The sequence below is a fragment of the Bolinopsis microptera genome, chromosome 3, assembly GCF_026151205.1.
Source record: "Bolinopsis microptera isolate Bmic1 chromosome 3, MBARI_Bmic_1.0, whole genome shotgun sequence".
Lineage (NCBI taxonomy): Eukaryota > Metazoa > Ctenophora > Tentaculata > Lobata > Bolinopsidae > Bolinopsis > Bolinopsis microptera.
Window position 1 is genome coordinate 16,845,357 of NC_087074.1, and position 27,568 is coordinate 16,872,924.

Here is a 27,568-nt window from a genome sequence, read left to right on the forward strand (position 1 = left end):
ATGTACTGAGGTTTATATCGGTATGTGCTGGGGTTTATATCAGTATGTACTGTGGTTTATATCAGTATGTACTTGGGTTTATATTGGTATGTGCTGGGGTTTATATCGGTATGTACTGGGGTTTATATCAGCATGTACTTGGGTTTATATTGGTATGTGCTGGGGTTTATATCGGTATGTACTGGGGTTTATATCGGTATGTACTGGGGTTTATATCGGTATGTACTGGGGTTTATATCGGTATGTACTGGGGTTTATATCGGTATGTACTGAGGTTTATATTGGTATGTACTGGGGTTTATATAGGTATGTACTAAGCAGTTACATCACTGCTTATAATGCGATAACATTATTTTCACCACGGTGAAAATAGTTTTATCCACCGAGGCGGAGCCGAGTTGGATAAAACGAGTTATATCCCGAGCCTGCGAGGGATATAACTCATTGTTATCCCAGTTATTGCACCCCTATCTAATGCATTATATTAGCGTAAACAAGAGTGAGATAACAACTTTTACATTATGGACAGTTACACACTGATCATGGGAGAATGGGGTTTACATCGGTATGTACTGAGGTTTATATCGGTATGTACTGGGGTTTATATTGGTATGTGCTGGGGTTTATATCGGTATGTGCTGGGGTTTATATCGGTATGTACTGAGGTTTATATCGGTATGTGCTGGGGTTTATATCAGTATGTACTGTGGTTTATATCAGTATGTACTTGGGTTTATATTGGTATGTGCTGGGGTTTATATCGGTATGTACTGGGGTTTATATCGGTATGTGCTGGGGTTTATATCAGTATGTACTGTGGTTTATATCAGTATGTACTTGGGTTTATATTGGTATGTGCTGGGGTTTATATCGGTATGTACTGGGGTTTATATCGGTATGTACTTGGGTTTATATTGGTATGTGCTGGGGTTTATATCGGTATGTACTGGGGTTTATATCGGTATGTACTGGGGTTTATATCGGTATGTACTGAGGTTTATATCGGTATGTACTGGGGTTTATATCGGTATGTGCTGGGGTTTATATCGGTTTATAGGTTTATACTCAGACTTTGCTTGATTGGCAAGATAATTGTTTTCTCGTCTAGTTATCTAAAATCTCTCACGACCGCGTTCCCAACTTAGCCTCAACAAGTTTACGTAATGTTTATCCCAACAGATAAAGTTACAATTTGAGGATTGGATCATGTTTAATATTATATCCTGGACAGGTAATTGCATAGTTGAAGCGGGAGAAGCGCTTACAAACAATGTTAACACCATCACAGCTACTGGACTACTCAACAGCATGCATACCTCCCTCCCCAACAAGGTCAAAATATTATTAGGACTTTTAGTAATGCTATTAGTAATGTTATTGGTAATGTTATTACTTTTTGTGAGAATGCGCGATATGGCAAGACTGCAGGAAAATATATAAAGTTAATTAAAATGTATTGATTATTTATTGGCAGAAAGTAAGCACCTTCACTGGAGCTCCTCCAGGTTTATGTAGCACCCAGCTAACTAACCACTTATATTGCACAGGTTTCAGAGTATTTTAAGTTCACAGGACCAAGTGAAACACTAACTAACCACTTATATTGCACAGGTTTCAGAGTATTTTAAGTTCACAGGACCAAGTGAAACACTAACTAACCACTTATATTGCACAGGTTTCAGAGTATTTTAAGTTCACAGGACCAAGTGAACCACACCACTAACCACTTATATTGCACAGGTTTCAGAGTATTTTAAGTTCACAGGACCAAGTGAAACACACCACTAACCACTTATATTGCACAGGTTTCAGAGTATTTTAAGTTCACAGGACCAAGTGAAACACACTAACTAACCACTTATATTGCACAGGTTTCAGAGTATTTTAAGTTCACAGGACCAAGTGATTGAAGTGAAACACACCACTAACCACTTATATTGCACAGGTTTCAGAGTATTTTAAGTTCACAGGACCAAGTGAAACACACGACACGGGTTGTTCTGCGTCTCTCTATTCGCTGGGTAATGTTACTGGACTGAATTATTAAAATTTCAAATAGAATGTTCTAGGTATTTTGCTATTCATTGCTCTTCATATAAGCATACAGTAGGGTGCGAGACATTTCAACTGTACAGCATTTTCTGTACGGCATTTTCCAAAAGCACTTGAAATATAGGTACTGGCTTTCCAGTTCATACAGTGTGATACTGAAATTGTAAAAAGTAACGATCAGTAACTCTGTGTACAATAAAATACATTATACACATACAATATACATTGTATCTTCAGATACGGCTGTAATGGCGATGAAAAGGGGCGACATATCAGCAGCACTCATCGGAGGCTGTAACCTCAACCTCAAACCTCAGGTAAACTCAACCTTAATCCTCAGGTTATGTCTTCAAGATAACCGAGATACTTTTAGTTTTTAGGATCTTACGGGCACCACAGAAAAGAAACTTTATTTTATTTAACTAAAAGCGAAATATGTACTGTATCAGTATAACTGTATAATGCAAGTACATGTATAGTGGTGATCTAACCGGCCCCACATCACCAGGCGACTGTAGCCCTGCACCGCATGAACATGGTCTCAGGAGGGAGGGGATGCCGTGTTTATGATAAGTCTGCTGATGGGTACAGTAGAGCAGAGTGTATCTCTCTCGTTCTTCTTCAGGTACTGTAAATACTGGTACATTCTGGTACCTGCTGGTACATACTGGTACATACTGGTACATACTGGTACATACTGGTACATACTGGTACATACTGGTACATACTGGTACATACTGGTACATACTGGTATATGTATGCAGCGCGAATGAACAACATTTTTCATAGCAATTGACATCATTTTAAATATCCTGTAAGAGTTATGGCAGGAATTTCATTGAAAAATTCAAGATGTCGTGTACCTTAAATTGGGGTTTATTTACACAACAAATTCTTCAGTGGCGAAGTCAAGCAAAACGTATTTATGGCCGGATAGTAAACAGTGTAACGAATAACGATGGGTTCAAGGAGGAAGGGATTATATTTCCCGATTCGAGGAGTCAGGTTGGTCCGCAGTTTGTGTAGAAGAAAAATGTGGTTTTCCAAAATGTCTTCGCTTCACTTTCTTTGGAGATAAAGAATTGCTACCACAACTCTTGCACAAAGTGGGCACAGGAAGATGACATAATCTCTCCTGTCATAGCATCAAACATTTCGGCAAATCCTGCTTTTATGAATTGGGGACATTCCCATAATCCCATAATGACAGCAGTAAAATGAATTCTAAGGTATCAAAGTTGACCACATCAATATGTGGGTTTATTTAGAAGAAAACGCCTCATAGCCACGATTTCCTAAAAACCCCCTCTTTCTGAAATTCCTTAAGATTCACAATACCATCCCCCAGATCTCACTACTAAGAGAAGCGTACAAGGGGACGTGTGTAGCGGAAGAGGATGTGGTGTATGTAGAGGCTCACGGGACAGGGACTCAGGCTGGGGACACCCAGGAGTGCCTTGCTGTGGACAATTTCTTCTGCAGTAAACGGAACAAGGTGGGTGGCATAGACTGTGCTACAATTATCAGCAATTATCATTACAATTACGAAGAAGAAACGTGACTGTGGGTTGCAGTCACGTTACTGATCACGTGACTAGTTAAATATCTGTAATGTGTTAAAGCAAATGTGTAACTAGTTAGTTCCCTTTCCGATATAATCTCCCAATCTAATCTCCCAGTCCAATCTCCCAATCTAATTACCCAATCTAATCTCCCAATCTCCATCCCTTAGGATAAGCCCCTTCTGATTGGATCCATCAAGTCTAACCTGGGGCACGCTGAGCCCGCCTCCGGTGTAGCAAGTCTCTGCAAAGTCCTGATGTCCTATACTAAAGGTGTCATACCACCAAACATCCATCTAAACGAGATCAACCCAAAGTTGGAGGCTGTAATCCAGGGCCGACTTAAGATTGTGGTGAGTATTTGAATCGGGTTGCTGTAATGTACACAATGTATACATGCATAATGTATAAATATAATATACACAATGTATACATGTATAATGTATACATATAATGTATACCATGTATACATGTATAAATGTATTTAGTAACAATTACTCTCCGGCTTCTCGTGATCTTTAGGGTATTAGTTGGCTCATTTTCCACTGTTAAAGAGTCAAGATAAATCATAAAATGCAAATAAGCAAGTGCAAAAGAAGTGGGGTGGGAAACTTTTGGGACCCGTCCAGATATTTATTATTAAATATTTGGATGCTCTTTGTACAATGTTTAACTGTACAAATATACGTTGGTGTACGGTGATCGAGGTGAAGTATTCAGTCCGCAGTGTAAATCTTGTTAACAACAATTATGTAATCAATTAATCAGTGCAAATTGCAGCTGTTTACCCATTATAGATTAGATTTTACTGCTCCAATTTAGAATTTGGGAATAACATGCTTCTAAAAATAGCAAATGATAGACTTGTGAATGAACTTCAAGCATCATTTATAAACGAGGTATGCCACTACTAGCGCCTATTTTAATTTGAGTATCTGCCTAATTTGGTGTCAGCTGACTAATGTTCAACATTACCGCATATCGGATAAAAAATTACCCTAATTGCTGAAATAAGTAAGCACTCTACTGCGGCCCACACTGTATAATTTCCGCATCGAAGCGTAGCAAAATAAATTATTATAATCATATACAGTTTATCAGTCAACACAGGCCTTATGATTCCGCGCTCGTCACTCAATAAATTAATATAACGTTGATAAATTATAAAATTTCATAACGATCACTGTTGCTTTTTTAGAAAGATCAACAGTCAATAATTTGCTGCATTTGCCATGATGAGTATGATAGTCTTCAAACACAAGGAAATATTGTATTATGTACCTTTGTAAACCAGCTTGTAGACAGCTCATTTCATACTAACCTGGCGCCGTGGTTCAGGACGATCTGTAAGGTCCTGCCACCGGGTGGAGTCTTTCCATTGCACACCGGACAGATGATACTCGCTGCAAGTGCAAATAGCGCTATGCTGGACGTGTAATTTGTGTTAGCGGGTGCTGTGTGAAAACACGGTACCTCACTGGTAAATCTCAAGGGTCCCAGACTGTTGGTGGTGTGATGGAACGTGTAGCCAATCGTAGTGGATGGGAGCAATGTGCGATGTCTTTAATGCGGGCTGGTTATACTATTTATGGCTCTACAATATTTCCTTGTGTTTTGACTTGATCATATTATTGTTCAGATTGGTAGGAACGTCTGCTCCAACTGTATTGTAACTACTTAACTGTAACAAAATGCGACTTCTGTTCAGTGGCGTAACGTTACTTTTTGGCGCCCCCCCGCTCAACTCAAAAAGCGCCCCCTTTCTGGAGCGCGCTCGCTTCGCTCGCTAGATTTGTCCGAGGGCCGTTGCCATCACAATTTTTAAATTTTAAAACGGAATATAAATGTGAGCCAATAAAATTTAAATTTGGAAAGTGAGAAGCCGCGCGCAAATAATTTTACATGTAAGCCGCGCGATTTTGTAATTAAATCGCCAGTAATTTGCGCATGATTGTTTTCGCGTTGGATAAAATATTATCTCGTGATACCTGTTAACGGTTGTGATTGGACTATGCAGAGGGACGACGCGTTATGGTAATAATAAATGTATCATGTACGGGACACTTATGATAAGTCGGTTACACAATGTCAGAATCTTGTTCGCGTTTCATTGTCGTTTGACATTAGACATTACATTCAAAACAGCCGCTAGGTAATTTGTCATTTGTCTGAGACTCTGATTAGTGGTGTTACTGTTAATTTGTGATAAACAATGAAACAATTTTGTGAATTGTGTGTTTCATATTGTTAGTCTAACGAGGAGAACTGTTTTAAGCTGCTGTATATGTTACAAAAATTTATATTATATTAAGGTTACCGGTTGTTCATGTAAATTGTAATCATCAATGGGGTAAAATATCAAATATGCCGTACATAGTTTACGCGAACATTATGCGAATGTATGTTATTATAAATATCCTCACAGCTGGTCGAATATGAAGAACTGCATTGGGAGTCTGGGCGGTGTACAATCAATATATTTTACTACTGAGTTGTTTTAGCAGTTTCTACTTTTAGCTCAGTCTTTATTACGAGGAACTGATTCAGTGGAGATAAGTCAATTTCGTAGGACTCATTTTAGTCGAAGTTTAGGGCTTAGGCAACGATGCCGTTTCTTACTTGTCCGTTGTCGCAGGTTAATATTATTCATATGTTATTGATAATGACAATGAGGAGTGTTGGTTGGTGTCTTCTAGATGTGTGTAGTCTGTACTTCTGTAGATGAGTACATCGGTAGAATAATACTGAATATTATAGGTACTGATCATGATTGGTATTACTCTTAAACTTGGTAGTACTCTTAAACTGTTTGCGCTTCAGTGTTGAGAAACACTGAGAAATTATGTAATGTTGGTTGTTAGTTAATTTCGTTCTGCATTGAAGGTAAGTTTGTCAGAAACATAATGTAGCTAATAGGATATAATAGAACGTTACTCGTTTTATTAAGAAAATCGTCGAGGAAACAAATATTACACACTGAGTGTAACAGTAAACTAATGTATGGGACACACCTTAGAAACACTTAATAACCGATTTTTAACCGATCATATCCTTGACGCTCCGTTGGGACAGTTACCATGGCAACATACGGGGGATTCGGGGAATGGTTAAAGAATTCTACTGACAAGCTTGATCAGTAAAACATTACTGCCGCTAGATTACAAGTATGCCACGTCATTTCAAGGCAATTAGATAGATCAGTGCACTTTATACGCATTCAATTATAGCATTACTTGGTTAGCAAATCACGTGATATCTCTGGAATTATCACCATGGTTACTGGGGAGGTGTTCAGACTCCACAGATGTAATATATCAACTGACCTCTTCGTTTTAACATCCATGTTCAACGGATAAATGGAGCTTAAATAGTTGGTACGATCAAATGTAATCTTTACACAAATGGTTTCGTGTTATTAAGCAAATCGTCGAGGAAACAAATATTACACACTGAGTGTAACAGTTAACTAATGTATGGGACACACCTTAGAAACACTTAATAACCGATTTATAACCGATCATATCCTTGACGCTCCGTTGGGACAGTTACCATGGCAACATACGGGGGAATGGTGATCTTATATATTATACAATTGAAAAGTGCGTGTGTGAGCTGTACTCACTGTACTGATTGTCCATTATCTAATGCTGTTAGCGAGTTTTTATGGTAGTATGGTTGTTACCAGATGATGATGTTAAACATTTAAATGTATACTTTTCTATTTATTGGTAGTTGTTCGAATGATTATTGTTATTTGTTAGAACTTGCAGTTGTAGCCGACTTTGTTTTGCTGCCAGAAGTAGTAATGATTTGAAATGGCTGTTGTACTATGGTGTCACAACTAGTAACTACGAAGAGTGACCTATTTTTGTAGGAATTGTTTCCGTACGTTTAAAAAAAATGTATTAATGAACAAACCTTTACATTAATGAAATTCCAGGATATAGCATGTGTTTATATGAACTACATGCCGAATGCCAATATGTGTGGAGTGTGGTTGCTCACTGTATATGCAGAGTTGGGATGTGACTGAAAACATTGAAGTAAGTATTGAGGTTTATTTTGAATCATGTAAATAGCTTTAATATTGTGGCATCTGTGGAGTTATGTTAGGTATTATGCCATGTGGTGAAATTTGTAGAAGGAAGTGGTTTACAGATTTATTTGTAAATTAACATCAAATTTCCCAAATCAGGTTTTGTTACCGTTGGAAGATTTCATGTACATAGTACATACTATGCAAAATGTGGAGTCAATTGTACGCTGATGAAAGCTGCAAAACAACTGAGCCAGCTCCACAAGCACGACCTGACTGAAGAATTAAATCTTATTTGTCTGTGAATATTTCGCTACGTAGCTTGTCAGCCTTCAAGTTGATTTTGGTGCCAATCTGAATAACTGTACAGCCAGTGCTGAAAAATCCTTTAGCAAACTGAAGCTTTTAAAAAAACTCCGAAGCACAGTGGGTAACTAAACGATAGATTAAGCAGTTTACATTTTAACCATCATCTGACATCTCAATCGAGAACTTAACAGCAAGACAACTTGACAAGAAAGAGCTGGCCAAATTTGATGCTCTTTCCAAACCTAAGAGAGTTGCTTGGAATATGAACTGTACGCTAATGTAAATATTATGTAGTATTGAAAAATGTAAATTGTTTTTTATTTCCATATTTTTATCTGTTATTGCTACCTGTTAGATGTTGGTGTTTTATTTGTATAGGATCATTAAAACTACAATAAGTGACTGCCGATGAAATTGGGATCTAAGTTAAAAGTAAACATTGATATCTAAAATTGCCACAAAATCAAAACATTCTCACGCGCGAATTTTGTATACCACGTTTGTATAACAATTGCAATATCGTTATCACTTACCACGTGTTTTTAGCGCGCGCTGGCTGCTTGCTTTGCACTATATTTAATTTTAGAATTTTACAAATCTTAAAACAGTAGCACGATATTTAACAACTTTTGGACCTTATATACCAAGTATTTTATTACCAGGGGCGCCATATTTCTAGGGGGCGCCAAATTATGAGGAGGGGCGGCAGAATTTTGGCGCCCCCCTCTCACGGCGCCCCCCCGCATAGCGGGGTCTGCGGGGCCTTAAGTTACGCCACTGCTTCTGTTTTAAGTTTTAACCAGTTAATCCCAGACAGAGCCCACACCGCTGGAAGGTAACGGGCTGGTCTCTCTGAACGCCTTTGGATTCGGGGGTTCCAACGCTCACGTGATCCTACTGCCCAATGAAAATGAGGAGAAGAGCCGAGAAGTGGACGTTTTCTTCGTAAATGGCAGAACACCCACCGCTGTGTCAAATATGCTGGATCTCGCAACTCGGGAACCCAAGAAAGGTCGGTACTTAAGTTATTTTACAATTTATTCTTGACTACCACGGTCATTAATATTATGTTGGTATTATCAATCACATGAGGCCAGTGCCACAGCGTCAGTTCGAATACCAAATTCTGACTTCGTTAGTTTTAGATTTTTGTACCGGATTTTTATCCTCTTTATTGCAATAATGATCGATTATTCGATAGCTTTTACTGCTTGCCTTGCAAGCTGCATCAAGTCAATATTTAATTTTGATCGCCAACGGCTCATTACATCTGCACATATTTATGATATCATTAGAACAATTTATTACAAATTAAAAGTGATGTTGCTTTTAAGAGGTAACGGATATTTTTACAATATTTATTAAAAATTAAAAATAGTTCATAACATGTTACTTATAATTCTTCATGAAATGAACTCATACATCAAAACAAAAAATAAGGTTATTTCAAAAAATCTTTCTATACAAGCTTCCATTCCATTCACGGGATAGCCAGTTACCTGGCAAAGCTCTCTCATGATGCTTCTCCAAGCTCACACAAGTGTCAGCGAGGAGGAAGATATTCATGCATTTCTGCACGAGGAGCCCATCACAGCTACCAACAATTAATTTAACAAGAATGTTAAAATAAGATTAAAAAGAAGATAAAAATTTAACAATCGAACCAATTGTCTTTTTTGCGAAGAATGAATGTAGGCTCCTTTAGATGATGACAAAGGTAGAGAAGTTTCGTAAGTTTAGTCGGAGTTTTCCAGAAATATGATCTTTATCTGCTTTGTAGCGCTATTAGGCACATCTTTTACCATCTTTTCCAAGTCAGGGAATTTTGATTTTGAAAATTTCCTATCGAACGGAAACCCCATTGGTTTCTTATCTGGGTATTCGGATTTCCTCTTTCCACAGAAGACCACACTTGCACTCAGATATGTATCTTCGTTAGCTGCATCCTTCTTCCAGTCAGTCACCAACACGTAGAGATCTGCCCACATGCCTTGAGAAGTTCCCCGGGGGACCAGCAGGTTTCTTGGCCAACCACATCCGCATGGAGAGTAAGGAGAATCTCCACACTTTCCATCTTGTATATCCTGGACTGTAACGGTAGGAGGGAGAGTAACTGAGGAATCTTCAGATGATCTGGTGATAGTTTGCTCTGACCCACCGTCTATATCCGCCACGAACCTGTCCATCTCTACAAAATCTCTCCTCCTTGCGTCCAAGTCTTCAGCATATCTTATCGGGGCCAGAAACACTCTGAAGACGAGAGAGGCTTTCTCCTCGCGCTTATTTCGAACTGTGAAGTGGTAGTTGAACGGGTAATACTGCAGCATCGACTTGAGCGGGTTCTTTTCCTTCTTGTCCACGTAAACAGTGATTTTCTTTTCTATCATCTTGGTGTAGAGTCGGTCAACTAGATCTTTGGAATCCAATTCTTTATCGGGCTCACATTGTGTAGAGACAGTATCAACCTCTATTCCTTCCATCTTAAGATCGTGAATTGTATGGGGTAGAATGTGATCTGACTCTCTGTATTCCTCAAATATGCTGTCAACGAATCTGGTGGATTCGTGTAGTGTTTTTGAGTCTCATGATTTGATAGTTCTTTTATTCAAATTTCTGATTGTTTCTGAATAGACTCAGTGAAGACAGATTCTAATGGAAATAAATAGCTGAATAACGTATCGACATTTCTACGTCATACTCATATTCTGAAATAGTATCAATTCAATTATAACGATCAATATTCACATTAAAAATTTGACGACGAAATTTATTTCAAACAAAATATATAACTGTAAAATAGTTATCAACCGTAAATAGTTTTTAACTATTGTATATTGTGTACAACACCGCAAAGGCAGTCTCTAACAACAGAGAAAACGAGAAGTACTCAGAAAAGATGATAGATAAACTTCTCATCAACAACGGCTACACTGATAGAGTCTTAGAAACCATAAAGAACAAGAGAAAACGTAGAAAGAGAATTAATCAGAACGTACAGAACAAAGACCAAGACGGAGCGATTCTCAAACTACCCTATGTCAACGAAGCTACTAGTCGCAAATACAGAGATGCTGTCAGACATAGTGGACTCCCCATCAAAATTGTCGAGAAACCTGGACGGAAACTGAAGGATCTCCTTACAGACTCCAGACCCCTTGACAAGAAATCCTGTACAACATCAAACTGCAGAACATGCGCAGCTTTAACCGATGGAGAATGCACCACAACTAATACCGTCTACCACATCACTTGCGAAGTAGACAATTGTACCGAGAACTATGGTGGGGAAACATACAGACCGATCAAGTGCAGGTTCGACGAGCATTACCGTAGTGCGGCAAATCCAACAGCAAAATCTTACGAAGATAAGCCACTAGCAAAGCACTACAGGGAAAGTCACCCTCAGCACAAAGGCCCCCCAAAACTTAAACTTCAAATCGTAGATAGAGGAACATCACTCATCAACAGAAAGATTAAAGAAGCCCGATTTTTAGTTGAAAATAAACCAACACTCAACGATAAAACAGAGTTGAACAATCTAACACAGTTTTTAGTTGAGTGACGTGTAAATAGTAATATTCTCGTTTAATTCTTTTATCTCTTTTAATCTTTTATCTCCTGTATAACGTCACGCTATTCGTTAATTTTCAGATGAGCCCTATTTGATAAATGTTGTCAGTTTTATGTTCATATTTGCTCCGATTTCGTTAAAAACTATTTACGGTTGATAACTATTTTACAGTTATATATTTTGTTTGAAATAAATTTCGTCGTCAAATTTTTAATGTGAATATTGATCGTTATAATTGAATTGATACTATTTCAGAATATGAGTATGACGTAGAAATGTCGATACGTTATTCAGCTATTTATTTCCATTAGAATCTGTCTTCACTGAGTCTATTCAGAAACAATCAGAAATTTGAATAAAAGAGCTGTCAACGAACTTATGCCATCTGAAGAACACGGGATCTCTAGCGGCAGTAATTTGTTCCATCATTGCTCCGAATTTTATGCCGTATCTCTCATCAGGATCGTTGATTAGAGCGATGACCACGTGCCCAAAGTTGTGAAGGTTTCCGTAGAGCTTCTTGTTCGCCGAGCCCGCGTCAGATTCCACGGTGCATCCTAGCTTGGTCATTGTCATCGGAACTTTGTTACCATTCGAATCTTCGAAATAGTTTATTGTTATGGCTTTAGAGATTCTCTCCTTGTGAGTCTCCATGACGCTGGCAAGAATTTGTTGAGAACCCAATGTCACGCTGGCAGGTATGCTCATGTACGAAGCCCTAAAGGAAAAACCCTCTAATTTTGGGTTGAAACCTTCCGGAATTGGATCATCCCAGTGAATACCTGGTCCGTAAGGAAGGACAGGAGGGAGACCCACTCCTAGTCTCTGAAAGTCGTACCTGGCCAGCATCTGCTCATGCATGTAGGCAAACAGCTCCCCCTGCCGCTCAATTTTCAATGGCTTATACCAAGCGTAGTAGAGATGCCAGTGAGCATGGTGCTCAGATAGTCCTAAGTCCTCTCTCCACCAATTAAGCTTGTGTTCTGGGTCCAAAGTGACAGCCCTTCCGACAAGGGTTTTTTGGGGATCCGGTGGAATGTTTTCTCCAGGTCCGGTTAAGAGTTGGTCTTTGGAGAAGAAAGCTCGCGGAATAGTTTGGTGAGGAGGAGGAAGAGTCATGTTATTTGTTTCTGGATGCTGGAACAAAGCAATTCTGGAGAGATAGTCCCCATAGGTACTGCTAGGATGTCGGTTCTTTAGGTCAGAGAGAACATCTATCATTTCGGAGACGCCCAGTCCAGAAAGTTCATTTGCTTTGTCGTAAGCTTCCTTCATGTGACTCTCTCTGAAGACAGTGAAGTTAGGAAGGTTGCTCAGCGGCTCCCCAGAATAAACGTCATCATCTTCCAGAAAAACTTTGAGAAGTTTTTTGTTTAACTCCGGGTCAGCTGTCGTTGGACAACCGCAGTCCGACATCAAACTGCTATGGAGGGAGAGTTTGTTAGTGATGTCGAATAAAGCCAGAAATTACAGTCGATAAATGGAAATACCTTAGTTTCCAAAAATTTGTGTGCCAAATTTGTGTGGCAAAACTGAGGGATCTTATAATTTGAGTACCAGAAACTTGAGCAAGAAATTTGAACTTGTTTGGGCGAAGAAAAAATTTGGGCATTTATATTTTAGAGATAGGAAATTTCTTCTTCTCTAAATTATTGAATCTGTTTGATAAGCTTTCTAAAACGGCAAGCTGACGTTGGATAATATACGAGACTAATAAGCATTAAAATTTAAAGCAGAATCCTGGTAGAGTAATTGTGTGGGGGGAATGAAAGTAAACTTGAAAAGTGAGGTGATGAGTGATGACTGAATAAAATAATTGGAACGGCAAAAAAAAGATACTTGGAGGCTGGAGCTGATGATGTGAACATCACGAAACAAACTAACGAAGAAGTGACGGTGGGCAAACATTAGTTTATAACGCTAAATTAAAGAATTAATATTACATAGGAATTGACTAACGCTAAATTAATATTATATAGGAATTATCAATTAACTAACGCTAAATTAATATTATATAGGAATTGAAAATTGCAAAAGTCTGAGCTTTTGAATAATTATCTTACCACGAGACTATACGATCAATGATCTTTGGAGAGTTTATTGAGGTCTCGTGTGAATATTATACTCTTACAAATTAAATCATCTTGCTAAACAGGATTTCTGGCGAACTTTAGTTGTCGAACTTCAGTGTCTGTCGAACTTCATTCGAAAAGCAAGTAAATAAGTAAATAAGATCAAAAGCATAAAAAGGCCTGGAGAGTACAGAATATGGTCGGCACAAATATTTGTATTTGTTAAAAAAATCAATTCTGCGACTCGAAAACAATAATTTACAGGATTGTTTATCTGAAGAAAGGAAAATACCGTGTCCACGTAGCATCAGGCACAGTAGTAGAAATAGAGGTGAACAGATACGGTGCTCTAAATTTTGTTTGAATCGTAAACCTTTTTAAACTAAAGAGCATTTTTGGGCATATGAAGCTGTATATGTCGTATTTTATTGGGGTGGTCATACTCATTCCAAGTAGTTTTAATAATTGGAGAAGTTTTTTTTTGCCAACCCAGCCAGAGATACCAATATCAGGTGCTATTTTGGTGAACCAAAAACAGATTTTCATGAATATATCTTTAAAACTAAGTATTTTGTAACATAGAATGGGTAAATTCTTGTCAAATTACGAATGATATCGAAAATTTTCGTTAGTTAAAGTAAGTGTTGAATGATCTATATTTAGGAATTGTAAATTGCAAAAGTCTGAGCTTTTGAATAATTATCTTACCACGGGACTATACGATCAATGATCTTTGAAGAGTTTATTGAGGTCTCGTGTGAATATTATACTCTCACAAATTAAATAATCTTGCTAAAACAGGATTTCTGACGAACTTTAGTAGTCGAACTTCAGTGTGTGTCGAACTTCAGTACGTGAATCTTTTTCACAACACAGTGTCTTTTTTATGCTCATTCGAAAAGCAAGTAAATAAGTAAATAAGATCAAAAGCATAAAAAGGCCTGGAGAGTACAGAATATGGTCGGCACAAATATTTGTATTTAAAAAAAATCAATTCTGCGACTCGAAAACAATAATTTACAGGATTTTTTATCTGAAGAAAGAAAAATACCGTGTCCACGTAGCAACAGGCACAGTAGTAGGAATAGAGGTGAACAGATACGGTGCTCTAAATTTTGTTTGAATCGTAAACCTTTTTACCGATGTCAATACAAAATTACAAAATTACTAATGAGCATTGTTGGGCATATGAAGCTGTATATGTCGTATTTTATTTGGGGTGGTCATACTCATTGCAAGTAGTTTTAATAATTGGGGAAGTTTTTTTTTGCCAACCCAGCCAGAGATACCAATATCAGGTGCTATTTTGGTGAACCAAAAACAGATTTTCATGAATATATCTTTAAAACTAAATATTTTGTAACATAGAATGGATAAATTCTTGTCAAATTACGAATGAAATCGAAAATTTTCGTTAGTTAATGTAATGCGCTTAGTCAATAAAGACACCGTGATTGTCATAAAAAGGAAATGATGAAGCAAGTATTCAGGAACATAGGCATGACACAAAGAAGAATGGTCGGTGGGGATTGGGACCCACTTAAATCACCTTAACACAGTGCCCCTCAGTAATCCATCCTGTCACTCAAATTATTTGTTATATAGTAGTGTTGAAAGTATTAATGATCTATATTTGGAATTGAAAATTGCAAAAGTCTGAGCTTTTGAATAATTATCTTACCACGAGACTATACGATCAATGATCTTTGGAGAGTTTAATGAGGCCTCGTGCGAATATTATACTCTCACAAATTAAATCATCTTGCTAAAACAGGATTTCTGGCGAACTTTAGTTGTCGAACTTCAGTATTTACTGCGGGAGGCCTCGAGTCTAAAATTGTGTAAGTCACAATTTTTCAAAGTTTTTCTGAAAACCACTTTTCTCCACATTTCATGCTTCCCTGTTCATTATTAGCCGAAAATATTTGTTCGGTTTTTCGAAGTCCGCACCTACCCCTCGAAACACTATTTTGGACTCGAGGCTTCCCCCTGTTAATGCGATCTCTGAAGGAAGGCCTCCCCTTTGCAACACAAGCTCGGAATCGGGAGCTCTCGATACGGGAGGTACGTACCGAGAATGACTCGGACTGAAAATTTTCTAAGACAAAATTTTTCAAAGTTTTTTCTGAAAACCTCTTTTCTCCACGCTTCATGCTACCCTGTTCATTATTAGCCGAAAATATTGTGTCCAAATCATGTGCAAAAAGTTCTCATAATGTTTGTCCGTTAATGTCAGCTAATGTCCGTCCGAGCCCACCAATGTCCGTCAATGTCCGCTAATGTCCCAAAAACACGTCCGTTTGTCTCATAGAATCCAAAAAGGACAGGACACAGGCGGACATTGGTGGACATGTCACCCCCTCCTTTAACATACTGTTCGAGTATAGATGAGCGTTGAATATTGTCAAAAGCTCATTACATTAAACATTTCGATGCCCATTCGGTGGTGCTCCCACTTCTTCCTCTGGACAACAGATAGTAACATGCGTTGACACCATACAATATCTGCACATGACCTGTTCTTCTTATAAGCACATTGTCAGGGTCCAGTGACTGCCTCAATTTCTGCTCAATCTGTTTTGACGTAGCCATTGTCAGAATCTTTCTAACTGCGTTTGACAGGATGAGGGGTCGTAGGTTCTTCGAGAGTAAACCCCGAATTTTACATCACATTTTACAAACATCAAAATCAACAAAAAAACTTTTTTTGAAAAATATGACCTTTTTCCTTATGTTACAGCTTCTGTTACGTTCCTCCCTGAGATTTTATACATGTATTGAAAGTTGAGACTAAGTTTCTTAATTTTAATCACGTCAGACAACCAAATATCAATGAATAATTCACTTCCCTGTAACTTATGCAACTGACTGTCAATTACTAATTACATACTAATTACATATTAATTACATATTAATTACATATTAATTACATACTAATTACATACTAATTACATGTACTAATTACATACTAATTACATACTAATTACATAATAATTACATACTAATTAAATACTAATTACATACTAATTACATACTAATTACATACTAATTACATACTAATTACATATAAATTCAGGTTTACAAGATCTGTACCGAGGGTTGAGTACGATATCTCCGGACTTGTACCCCAGCAGAGGGTTCCTGTTACTTGACTCTGAGGGTGTCCCTCAGAAAAGGGCTGTCCCTCAGGAGCCTTCGCCCAACAGACGACAGGTGCGTGTATAATGTACAATGTATATAACATGTACAATGTATATATACATTATATTTAAATGCAAAATTATTGCACTTTGTCAGGATATGGTTACCCTTCAAGTTCATGAAATTGTATTAAGAAAGACATAACATTATCATCTTCGAGAACACCTTAAATCCCATAGTTATCTAAATGCATCCTCAATAATGGTTTCAATAATAAATCAGGTGACTAATATAACAGTATTTCTGATCACCAGGTTTGGCTGCTGCTAGGCGGACTTGGTTCTCAGTGGGTAGGCATGGGACGAGGGCTCATGGAGTTCCAGCCTTTCAGACTGAGCGTGGAAACTTGTCAGAATGTTCTAAACGACTTAGGAGCTGACGTGGACATTGTTCACATTCTTTGTAGCGAGGTCAGTGAGATTATCATAATACCTTAACACTATAATTTCATGACAGTAGTTATGTAGCTTCATAAGACCCATGCATCACTCAGGCATAACGCTAGTTTAAAAACTAGACGATGAATGAATATTGAACTATAAGCTTTTAAAGGAGGCGAGACAGATCATTTATGTGAGATATCTGAGTTAAACTGCTGAATAATTGAATAGAGGCACACATTATGACATTACGTCAATGTATGTGATATGACATTGCATGCCTCCAGATACAAACCACGTACAAAACAACAAAACTACACTCTGTGAAAGGTGACAAACCGGATAACATTATTCACATCGTACTTATAGATCAGATGGAGGGGTTTATCAAATTAAACAATCGGAATTGTGGGTGAACATTGGAATCATCACTTGGTGGAAACTAAATAGAATTTCGTTAAAATACATTTGCAATGCGGTGATAATTTTGGATCATACCCATGTACAATGTATAAGTTCAACGCTGTTTCAGCAATTGAACTGGAATTGGTCATAAAAACTTGAATTTGTCATAAAAATGTATAAAACACGCTCAATCTGATGCAACTCACCCGAATTAACGCATTTTGGTCGTCTATTCTTATACCCATACAGTATGTGTTTGACACACGTTATCACTGAATCTCCCAGCACCTCCAGTTTCCCCCTGCAAGTCACATCCACTTCAGTGCCGTACACTACTGGGAAAACTGTCTCCGTTTGCAGGTCGTTTACTATCGGCAGGGCCCTACACTCGTCTGTGGAGATAGGTTTTTAAGTTTTTTACCTCTGGAGCAAGACGAGTTGTAAGATTTAAGTTATTAAAACACGAAAAATTGTTATTCTGTTTCCTAATTGTAACCTGTAATAGTAACCTGTTATAGTGATCACTAATAGTGACTATAATTAATAGGAACACAACCCACACACTCACCAGCAACACAGTTAGGTTTGCTATTGTACCCAAACTCCATAGTCTCCAGACATGTGAGAGTGCTGTCTCCCTCTAGTGTCTGACCAGGATTACAGAACACTGTTACCACGGTGTTGTAGTGTACTGGTAGTGAGGTGGCCGTGGACAGGGTACCGGTATCTGGTGCCGGGATCGTATCACACTGACCTGCGTTACGTTAGGTATCATGTGACGTCACGCCACGTGTCGTGACGTCACACCAAGAATATTGGCATTTCGGTGTGAGTCAGTCAGCGGTGTTGGGAGTTTCAATACTAAATTTTGGTAATGAGAAAGAAAAAGGTTGGAAGAAACTAGTGAGCGTGATCTCTCTCTCTCTCTCTTTTCAATCAAATTGGGCCCACCACATTAGACATTTAGCCACTAAAGTATCTAGAAATGCAGGCATTCTCTACAAACTCAAAGGCTCAGTACCTACCTACCTAACAAAGCACTTAAATTGATATACAACAGCTTTGTTCAGTCTCACTTGTACTACTGCTGCACAGTTTGGAGAACAAGATCACTAAACTCCGTTAAAAGAATCTTCTCGGCCCAGAAAAAGGGCATTCGCGCTGCAGACAACCAATACCACCGTTATTTTTATGACTAAGATCTGAACAGTACACCCTCGTCCTTCACACACAAAGGACATTTTAAATAGACTAGAAGTATTAGCTTTACCGAACGTGATAGCTAAATGTATATCATACTTAAAATGAATATATGCTTAAAATGCTTAAAAATGCTTAAAAATGCTTAAAATGTATATTTTTTGAAAAATTTTAGCTTGCTATCTCAATAATTAGATAAATTATAGCGTCTCAACCAAAAAATTATTCTTTCCGAAAATTGCACTCTTTACCAGGAAATGCTCGATTACAAAAATAGGTATTCTCAAAATAATTTTGTTGGTGTGGAAACAGTGCGCTAGAGGGTCACTGAACTGCCTATGAGGTCATTTGTGTTGGACGGCACAAACCACTGTTTTGGTGTATGCCCCCTTAATGCACAAATTTTATTCTAACACTGCACCACCAAATATTATAAGACTTACGGGTTAAGTGCTTACTGCACAAGCACTTAACCCGGATGACAAGGACTGGAACAACTCAAATTTCGTACTTTTAGAAATTTAAATAATTTGGTACAGCATACATATATACGTTGATAACGACGAGCAACGAAACTTTTACCTAACGAAATATGACTATCTTCGAGAATTTTTACAATGCTATCGCTACCGCGCAATTTCACTGTCATTTGCAAGATAAAAATATCACCGCGCATTCTTCAGACCCTGTGTCGCTGTTCTAAATTTATGTCAAGAGATAAGAGTTATTTAAAAATTCTTAATAGTACTATTTAAATTTGCTAATAGCGTAATCATATTTTATACATTATTCATATTTTATACATTGTGTGGCGTGTGCATATATTTATATTTGATTGTAATTAAAGATTTTAAGGCGTTAGCGCCGAGTAATGCCTCTGGGTAGTGCTCCTCAATCAAAGCCTCTTACGTATTTTACACTGAGGCAACTGCTGAGCTACTCTGAACTCCCTCCCCTTAGTACACGTGACCACACTATCTCCACTCAACCGGTACCCCTCCTCACACGTGACTGATATAGTGGTCCCGTACTCCACTGGTAGTGAGGTACTGGTGTGTAGGTTCCTGCCTTCAGGGAGCCCTTCACACTCGTCTGGGTGTAGAGAATTTGTATTTGTTTAATGTATACATTAAAGGTGTAGTATATACTATAAGGGGTTTTTAGTTAGAATGTTGAAGTTGGTAAAGCCGATACGTACAAATTGTTAGATTATTTCCCCGTACTAAGCCTAATCAAGGCTGCTCTAGTGTTGGAAAGAAGACCGAACAGCCAAACATTATTCTTAAAATGTGTTCAACGGTATGACGGTAAGTTGATGGAAATGATGAAGCAAACGTAAGAGAAAAGAGAAAAGCCGCACCTTTGTCACAGTTGGGCGGGTTATTGAACTGGAACTGTTCCCCCTTCAGACACGTGACTAGCACTGTCTCCGGACAATGTGTACCCTGTTACACACTCAAAGGACAGTAGACTCCCTGATAGTAGTGGGAACTCCGCACTCGGCACTAGCTCCTCTGACCAATCCAGGGGCAAGTTGAGACACTTTTCTGACAAAAAACGGATAGATGTTCAGGTTTTCATGAATTTGAATCATCATTTTTGCTTGAGAACAAGGATACTATTGGATATATATAATTAACAGGTGTCAGGTTTATTCTACATCTGAATTTTCATTTAATTTTCAATTTACTTCAATCAGTTTACCTCTAAGGGCACTGCCGAACACTTTGATCTCTGCTATGTTCATCTGAGATCCATCTGTATCAGTAAACTTGATCATATCTCCTTCCGCCTCCCTGCAATCTACACTGTATTCTCTTTTGTTCCGGGAAATTCCTGCCAAAGTTCAATTCAGCTTATCAGTGTGAATGTTACATTTATGAAGTATATGTGGACCTTTATGGAATGCCATGAACCCTTTTTCTTGCTATACATAAGGATCCAACTTAACCGTTCTTACACAATTTTTTAATCTACAGTATTTAATATCGTGGAATTGTTTTTTAAAAACAGCTAATTGAGGATGACTATGTAATAGTGTCGAATAATTAAAAAAAGTAACTACTAACCGACGATGAGCCCACATGCCCTCACTAGAGCACCAGACTGATACACCTCCACCAGCGTCTTCTCCAGTCTCTTCTCACAATCCTCGTCACACAAATCATCACCACGAGCCACTTTGTTCACCACAACTACCAACTTTACCGCGTAGCTGTCATCAAATGTAAGCTTTATCCAGGCGGCTGGGTTGTTGGAGCCCTGGTGGGCCGGTGAAACTGAGAGGAAAGTGGCGTAGTCCCCGTCTAGAAGGTGAGATGTTGTAGTCCCGTCGTCAGTCTGACTGGTTGTGATGCTGATCTGCTCCAGTTTTGGTCCTGATAAGTTTATCATTGCGGTTTGTAAGCTGTGTATGGCGAGCGGACCATATTATCATAACAATGCTTATTTGAGACACAGTTAATAAACTGCGGAGTGACTATAATGCTATACAACAAAAACCGTTTTTATTCAGCTTAGGAATAATTATAAACTCACTACAAGTAAGAAATAATTGAATATTATGAATACGATAGGTAGAACATTTCCCTATCCTAATTAAAGCCCTTTCCTTAACGGGAACATTAAAAACGAGCCTGAACATGAAAATTCCTCTTTATTAATTAATTAATTATTCAATTAAAGTGCTGACCCCACTAATCAAAGAAGGTTTCCTGTTATTTCTTACTCTATCTTGTCAATATAAACTAAGTGAATGATTAACTAACCCGTTTAGTTAATACTCTCAAAAGAGACTTAAACTCATTCGAGTGACAGTTAGTTAGTTTGAACATCAAAAACGATAGAACTACTAACCACATTTAGGTATATCACAGATTTCAAATCGAGGTTCAGTTCCTTCAGCATTATAACACCAGGGGCCTGTCTCACTGAAAACATATGTTAATTGAGAATTTCTGAAAACAAATTTCACAGATCGTTTACATTTTTAATTCCCTCTTCATTGCAGCTTTTTGTTGAAGATTTCACTTCATAAATGTGATTTCACTTTATAAATGTGTTTGCCCCTATCTTAGTCTTGTGCTGGACTTGATGACAATGGAACGCTACCAGATATTGATGACTTACCCGTCTGGATTTCTGCAATAGTTCTCTTGAAGTCCTGAATAAGGGTATCTGAAAAGGTTTTTGTGATAAGCTCTTTTCCTAAAATAGGTTATGCTGTGAATCGTAACTAAGTATTGTTATGGAAAAAATTTGCGAGACCTCGAAAATAGTTTAATTATGACCAATGTTCAAATTGAAATCATATACATATAATATTTATTTTGTACATTTTGTATATGTTACTTTTTAATTAAATTAATTAATCTTATCTGGATAATGCTGCTTTGTGGCTGACTATCTGTTGTGCCTTAGAAGCACCCAGAAAACTTACCCCTCAGGAGTTCTGCTGTGGTTCATTAGGTGGATTAGAGTCCCATCTCTGGCAGACTGTCCCTGATAACCGTTACGATACAGTTCCCCTGTACTCTAATCCATCTTCATCAATACAATGGTCTGAAATAGAGTTTCATCGGTTATTATTTTTAGAAACGCTACTATAGTAAAGATTGGAATGGTATATTGCGTTAACGATGCCTTGATAGTGAGGTTACGGGGAAAAGCCCAGCAGCGCAAAAATATTTTAAACATTACATCCGAACGAACTAAGTTGATTTCCAAAAGAAGTGGTACATGGACTAAATGAATAGGGTGAATATGGATCCCAACACCCTACTGTATACCACGTGTTTGCCCACTTATATTGTCACTAAAATTAAAGGTTCCGCTAAAGACATATGGTCGTATCGGCTGAGGTTAAAAAATCAACTTTCCAGTTAGCTGAGTAAATATTTGGGGGCATTAAAAACGAGCCTGAACATGAAAATGCCTCTATGAATTAATCAATTAATTTACTGTCTCCTTCATTGATGAGAATATTATCATTCTTACCATCATTCGCAATTTCTCCGTACAAGTTTATCTCGGCGAGGTTCATGGCCGCTGGAGCAGGGCTCTTGTGTGTTAGAATCACTGAATTCCCCTTTGCATATTGACAGGAAACAGAGTATGAATCCTGATCCTCTTTCACTCCTAGGTGTGTGATACTATTAGTCGAACTGATGATGATGTGATATTTATCTCTTGTTTGATTTGAGATAGCGCGCGGTTGAATTAACAATTCATAGAATAATCGAGTCTATAAGTTCTATAAAACCTTGAAATTTAAAAGTTAGAAGTTAGAACCTACCGACTATAGTACCACAGTTCCTAACAACACTTTCAAACTGAAAAACTTCTACTCTGGTGTTCTCCAGCCTTCTCTGACACACAGTGTTACACACATACCCCCCTGTACTCCTTCTATTTACTACTTCAACTAGAACAAAGTTGAAGTGATTGGCTTTGAAGTCTATTTTTATCCAAGACTCGCTGCCCAAATCAGATCCACTGGAAAAGAAGGTGTCAGGGTTTCCGTCCGTTAAATGTGGGAGTGGGATGATTGGGTTCAGTGTCCGGGGTAGTGATCGTAGCTTGGCTCAGATCCAACTTTTGGGAGTTCCTCACTTGTGATAAAAAGTTTATTGTTATTTTTTGTCGACTACTTTTGTTATCATATTCTGTTTATAATGACTTGATCAGCGCAACAATGTCCTTGATGGCGATTCTTATTATCAAATATAATATGCACCTGTAACATCACTTCCATATATGGTCACATCAGAGAAACTGAGTCTACCGGCATTGTCCGTCAATTTCACCGCAGATCCCCTTTCTCCTTTGCAGTCGACTCCACGTGACCCCAAACCACCTGATGTACAAGTTTAATAATTGTAAATCAAAATTTGTTTGATAAATTGAAAAGGCCCCGTTGTAGTAAGAGCTGTACTTGACATATTATTCTGAAAGTTCAAATGAGAAAAGCTAGCGGCCGATTTCATTCTTGTTATTACAAGTAACTGTTGATCACTCAACAGTCGATTTACAAGCATTGTTTTGTGGATTTTCAACAAATTTCTCTATGGTATGGAATAAGAAGGATTACCTGGGGGTGTAGACTTTATCGGCAGTAAACGTGTATCTGCGGGTTAACAGTCCCAAGATGATTGTTTATTTGCTGACATCGCGCTCCAAGGTGCTCCATCTTGATATACCTAGGTTGCTGTAGATGCGGCATAATTCCAGTTGTCTCCTCAACAAAGTCCGCTTCTCCCACCCATCATCCAGCTGTATTATGAGCGAACCCAAGATCGCCGTCATGAGAAACATTGTCTCCCTGCATCTTCGACGGCGGCCAAATCCCATAAACCCCCTCCTATGTTAGACACATTTAATCTAGCACCCTAGTGTCGAAGGAATGTTAAGATAGACACCTGTCTAGACCCTGCCCATCCTACGTCTATCTGAACTCCATCAACCCAGAGTGGTCCAACTCATCGTCACAAACCACCTTCATCCGTGAATTTTGGCCCTGAAACGAATATTTGCGGATAAAATGAGCTTGTTAATGGTCAGTATTGATATTTGAGAACAGGTAAATGCTCATCGCTCGGATTTCAAGCAGTTTTTTGGTAGAATTGCCAAACAAATCTTCTATGGTATGGAAGAAGAAGTATTACCCGGCCGTGGGAAGACTTTTCGGCAGTAAACAGTGGTATCTGCGGGGCTATCACTACAGTCCAGATGATTTGTTTATTTGCTGACATCGAGCCATGGTGCGCCATCGGGATAATAGCCAGAGTTGTTGTATGAAGATGCTGCATTCAGTTTCTCCTCAACAAAGTCGCGCTTTCTCCACCCATCATCAGCGTATTTGAGCAAACTCCAAGAGTTTGTCATTCATGAGAACATTTCCCCCTGCTGCATCTTCGACGGCGGCCATAATCCCATAACCCCCTCCGATGTTAACACATTTAATCCCAGCACCACTGAGTGGTCCGAAGGAATTTAAGAGTAGACACCTGGTCCGTAGACCCCTTGCCCATCTAACGGTCTACTGAACGACAATCACCCAGAGTGTCATCACATCGTCACAAACCACCTTCATCGTGAATTGTGGCTCTGAAACGAATGGGATATTTGCTTGGATTGCAAACAGTTTTTTTTTTTTTTGTAGAATTGCCCAAACAATTCCATTGTAGCTGTGAAATGATAAAGTGCTGACCCCACTAATCAAAGAAGGTTTCCAGTTATTTCTTACTCTATCTTGTCAAAGACAATATAAACTAAGTGAAGGATTAACTAACCCGTGTAGTTAATGCAGGCTCCACATGAGCAATGATTTGAGGTGACACCGCACCACCCAGCAGAAGAGCAACAACTCTTGTAGCCAAGGTGGCACTGAGCTGGAGTACCATCAGAGAGTGGGTGGGATGATCCACACTGACCATCGTATCTCCACTTCTTCACAGTCCTTCTCATAACTTTCTTCACATTCCCTTAATAAATAAATAAATTAATTAATACTTAAATTAATAAACAATAATTTAGCTGGGATTAACCTTGTCCCCCAATACTCAGACCAATTTGTCAAATTCTTCTTGGGTGTTCATTAGAGTTCTAGTGACGATTTGGATGAGAATTTGGACAAAAACATATACGACTCTCTCAAAAGAGACTTAAACTCATTCGAGTCACAGTTAGTTAGTTTGAACATCCAAAAACGATAGAACGTTACTAACCACATTTAGATATCATAACAGATTTCAAATCGAGGTTCATATCCTTCAGCATTATAACACCAGGGGCCTGTCCTCACGAAACATATGTAATTTGAGAATTTCTGAAAACCAAATTTCACAGATCGTTTACATTTTTAATTCCTCTTCATTGCAGCTTTTTGTTGTTGAAGATTTAACTTTATAAATGTGTTTTGACCCTATCTTAGTCCTGTCTGGACTTGATGACATGTAGCGCTACCAGATATTGATGACTTACCCGTCTGGATTTCTGCAATAGTTCTCTTGAAGTCCTGAATAAATGGTATATGAAAAGGTATTTGTGACTATCAGCTCTTTTCCTAAAATAGGTTTGCTGTGAATCGTACCTAAGACTTGTTATGGAAAAAATTTGCGAGACCTTCGAATAAGTTTAATTCTGTCCAATTTCAAATTAAAATCATAACATATAATATGGTATTTGTATATTGTGAACTTTTTGTATTCAATATGTTTATTGTATTAAATTACAAAACGTTATCTGGATAATCTGCTTTGTGGCTGACTATAAGTTGTGCTAGAAACCACCCAAGAAAACTTACCCCTCAGGAGTTCCGGCGTGTATATTAGGTGATTGAGAGTCCCATCTCTGGCAGACGTGTCCTGATACCGTTACAGATACAGTTCCCCTGTACTCTGATCCATCCTCATCCGCTTCATCAATACAATGGTCTGAAAATAGAGTTTCATTGGTTATTCTTTTTAGAAACGCTACTATAGTAAAGATTGGAATGGTATATTGCGTTAACGATGCCTTCATAGTGAGGTTACGGGGAAAAGCCAGCAGCGCACCAATATTTAAACTTTTAAAGTGGACGACCTAAGTTCTATTAATGAAGTGGTCGAATAAATACGTTGAGTATGGATACAAAAGAAGGAACGTTGTTCGATTGAAAACAAACTATATTGTCACAGAAATTGAAAGGTTGCACTACAGTCACCGCATAAATAGTATAAAGTAGAGTATAATGCCTTTTGGCCACGAAGGGAAACACACAATGTAAGGCTTGAAATCTTCGTAAAACTGCATCATTAGAGCTCAAATTATTTGTTATATACAGGGTGTACCATAGAAAGTGTGACGTTTTTTGAGAAATGATCAAAATATATGAAGGAGCAGTTGCTAAAACTTCTTCATCACATTGTGTCACAGTGTCGAATTTATGCATACCAAATTTCAAGTCCCCATCAATTGATTTCTCACAATCTCAAATTCTAAATTGTTATGGTGCTAATCTAGAACTTAAACAGTGCGGTAATTTAGGGGTCTCAAGAAAAAATTTCGAAATCAATATTTAGCTATTTTTGACAGTAAAGAGTATTGTCAATCATTTTGCATTTGTTCTATCAAAAAATTATGTTTCCTAGCCGAAGTTATCGCTGGTCAAAGGTCAGCCGCTCATAAGTAATTGTAATGTGCTAGCGAATTACTATCACGCGTAGTGACCATCGAGTTTATCTGGCTTAGTGAAAATCGAGTCTAAAAATATTATTTTCTCCGCCTGTTTTTTGATTAATCACCCAGAAACTATCAAATATGTGTTAGGATCATTAGAAGAGATTGTCCAGGCAGAATTTAGAGGAGGTCTTTTAAAACGATTTTATTATATTTTTGAAAATCTTGGACTCAGCATGATAATGTCAATTTCAGACTAGAATAGTTTAATTTTTGGGAAGGGTGCTTTTTTTGTAAGGGTGCTTTCACTATTAACCATATTTTTTGTTATTTTTAGTATGCCGATTCAACTATAATTTTCTGACAAAATTTATTTAAAATATAACCGTGGAGTATAATTTCTGGTCAAAAACTATTAAAGTGGAAAAAAAGTCACAACATTAAAACGGTACACCCTGTAGTAGTGGTTTAAAAGTACTTTTTAAAGTAGTACTGACCTGTTACAGTGCCGCAAGTCTTCGCCAGAGCGCCCTGTCCCTGCAGCACGTCTATCTGAGTATCCCTATCCTCCCACCACACTTCTTACTCTGATCTTGGCAGTTGTCTCCGTACCTGTAGTTAAT

At 38.1% G+C, this 27,568-nt stretch overlaps 3 protein-coding genes and 1 non-coding gene across 4 annotated transcripts in view; 3 read left to right on the top strand and 1 right to left on the bottom strand.

The window, feature by feature from the left end:
• Positions 1–27,568, top strand: part of LOC134812705 (POU domain, class 2, transcription factor 2-like) — a 1,142,226-nt gene that overhangs the window by 618,573 nt on the left and 496,085 nt on the right. The window lies entirely within an intron of this gene.
• Positions 1–27,568, top strand: part of LOC134812704 (fatty acid synthase-like) — a 63,289-nt gene that overhangs the window by 1,770 nt on the left and 33,951 nt on the right. The window contains exons 5-14 of the mRNA XM_063820231.1: positions 1,232–1,332; positions 1,946–2,021; positions 2,290–2,369; positions 2,561–2,677; positions 2,953–3,057; positions 3,401–3,547; positions 3,785–3,967; positions 8,773–8,971; positions 16,679–16,815; positions 17,058–17,213. Coding sequence (XP_063676301.1) covers positions 1,232–1,332; positions 1,946–2,021; positions 2,290–2,369; positions 2,561–2,677; positions 2,953–3,057; positions 3,401–3,547; positions 3,785–3,967; positions 8,773–8,971; positions 16,679–16,815; positions 17,058–17,213 — 1,301 coding nt within the window. The remainder of the gene's footprint in view (positions 1–1,231; positions 1,333–1,945; positions 2,022–2,289; positions 2,370–2,560; positions 2,678–2,952; positions 3,058–3,400; positions 3,548–3,784; positions 3,968–8,772; positions 8,972–16,678; positions 16,816–17,057; positions 17,214–27,568) is intronic.
• Positions 4,928–5,090, top strand: LOC134813654 (U1 spliceosomal RNA). The gene has a single exon (XR_010160049.1). It is a non-coding gene; the product is annotated as a U1 spliceosomal RNA (small nuclear RNA).
• LOC134812839 (hemocyanin AA6 chain-like) lies at positions 9,469–12,949 on the bottom strand. Its single transcript, XM_063820412.1, has 2 exons — positions 11,907–12,949; positions 9,469–10,512 (listed from the first exon to the last, which is right to left on the bottom strand). Exons 1-2 carry the CDS (start codon positions 12,944–12,946, stop codon positions 9,696–9,698), a joined length of 1,857 nt encoding a protein of 618 aa, XP_063676482.1. The 5' UTR covers positions 12,947–12,949; the 3' UTR covers positions 9,469–9,695.

Bases quoted from the DNA above. Each gene is read 5' to 3' on its own strand.
- LOC134812839 (XM_063820412.1), bottom strand. From the start codon at position 12,946: ATGTCGGACTGCGGTTGTCCAACGACAGCTGACCCGGAGTTAAACAAA. The intron at 10,513-11,906 runs GTTCGTTGACAG...CGAATCCACCAG, and splicing joins GTGTTCTTCAGATGGCATAA to ATTCGTTGACAGCATATTTG.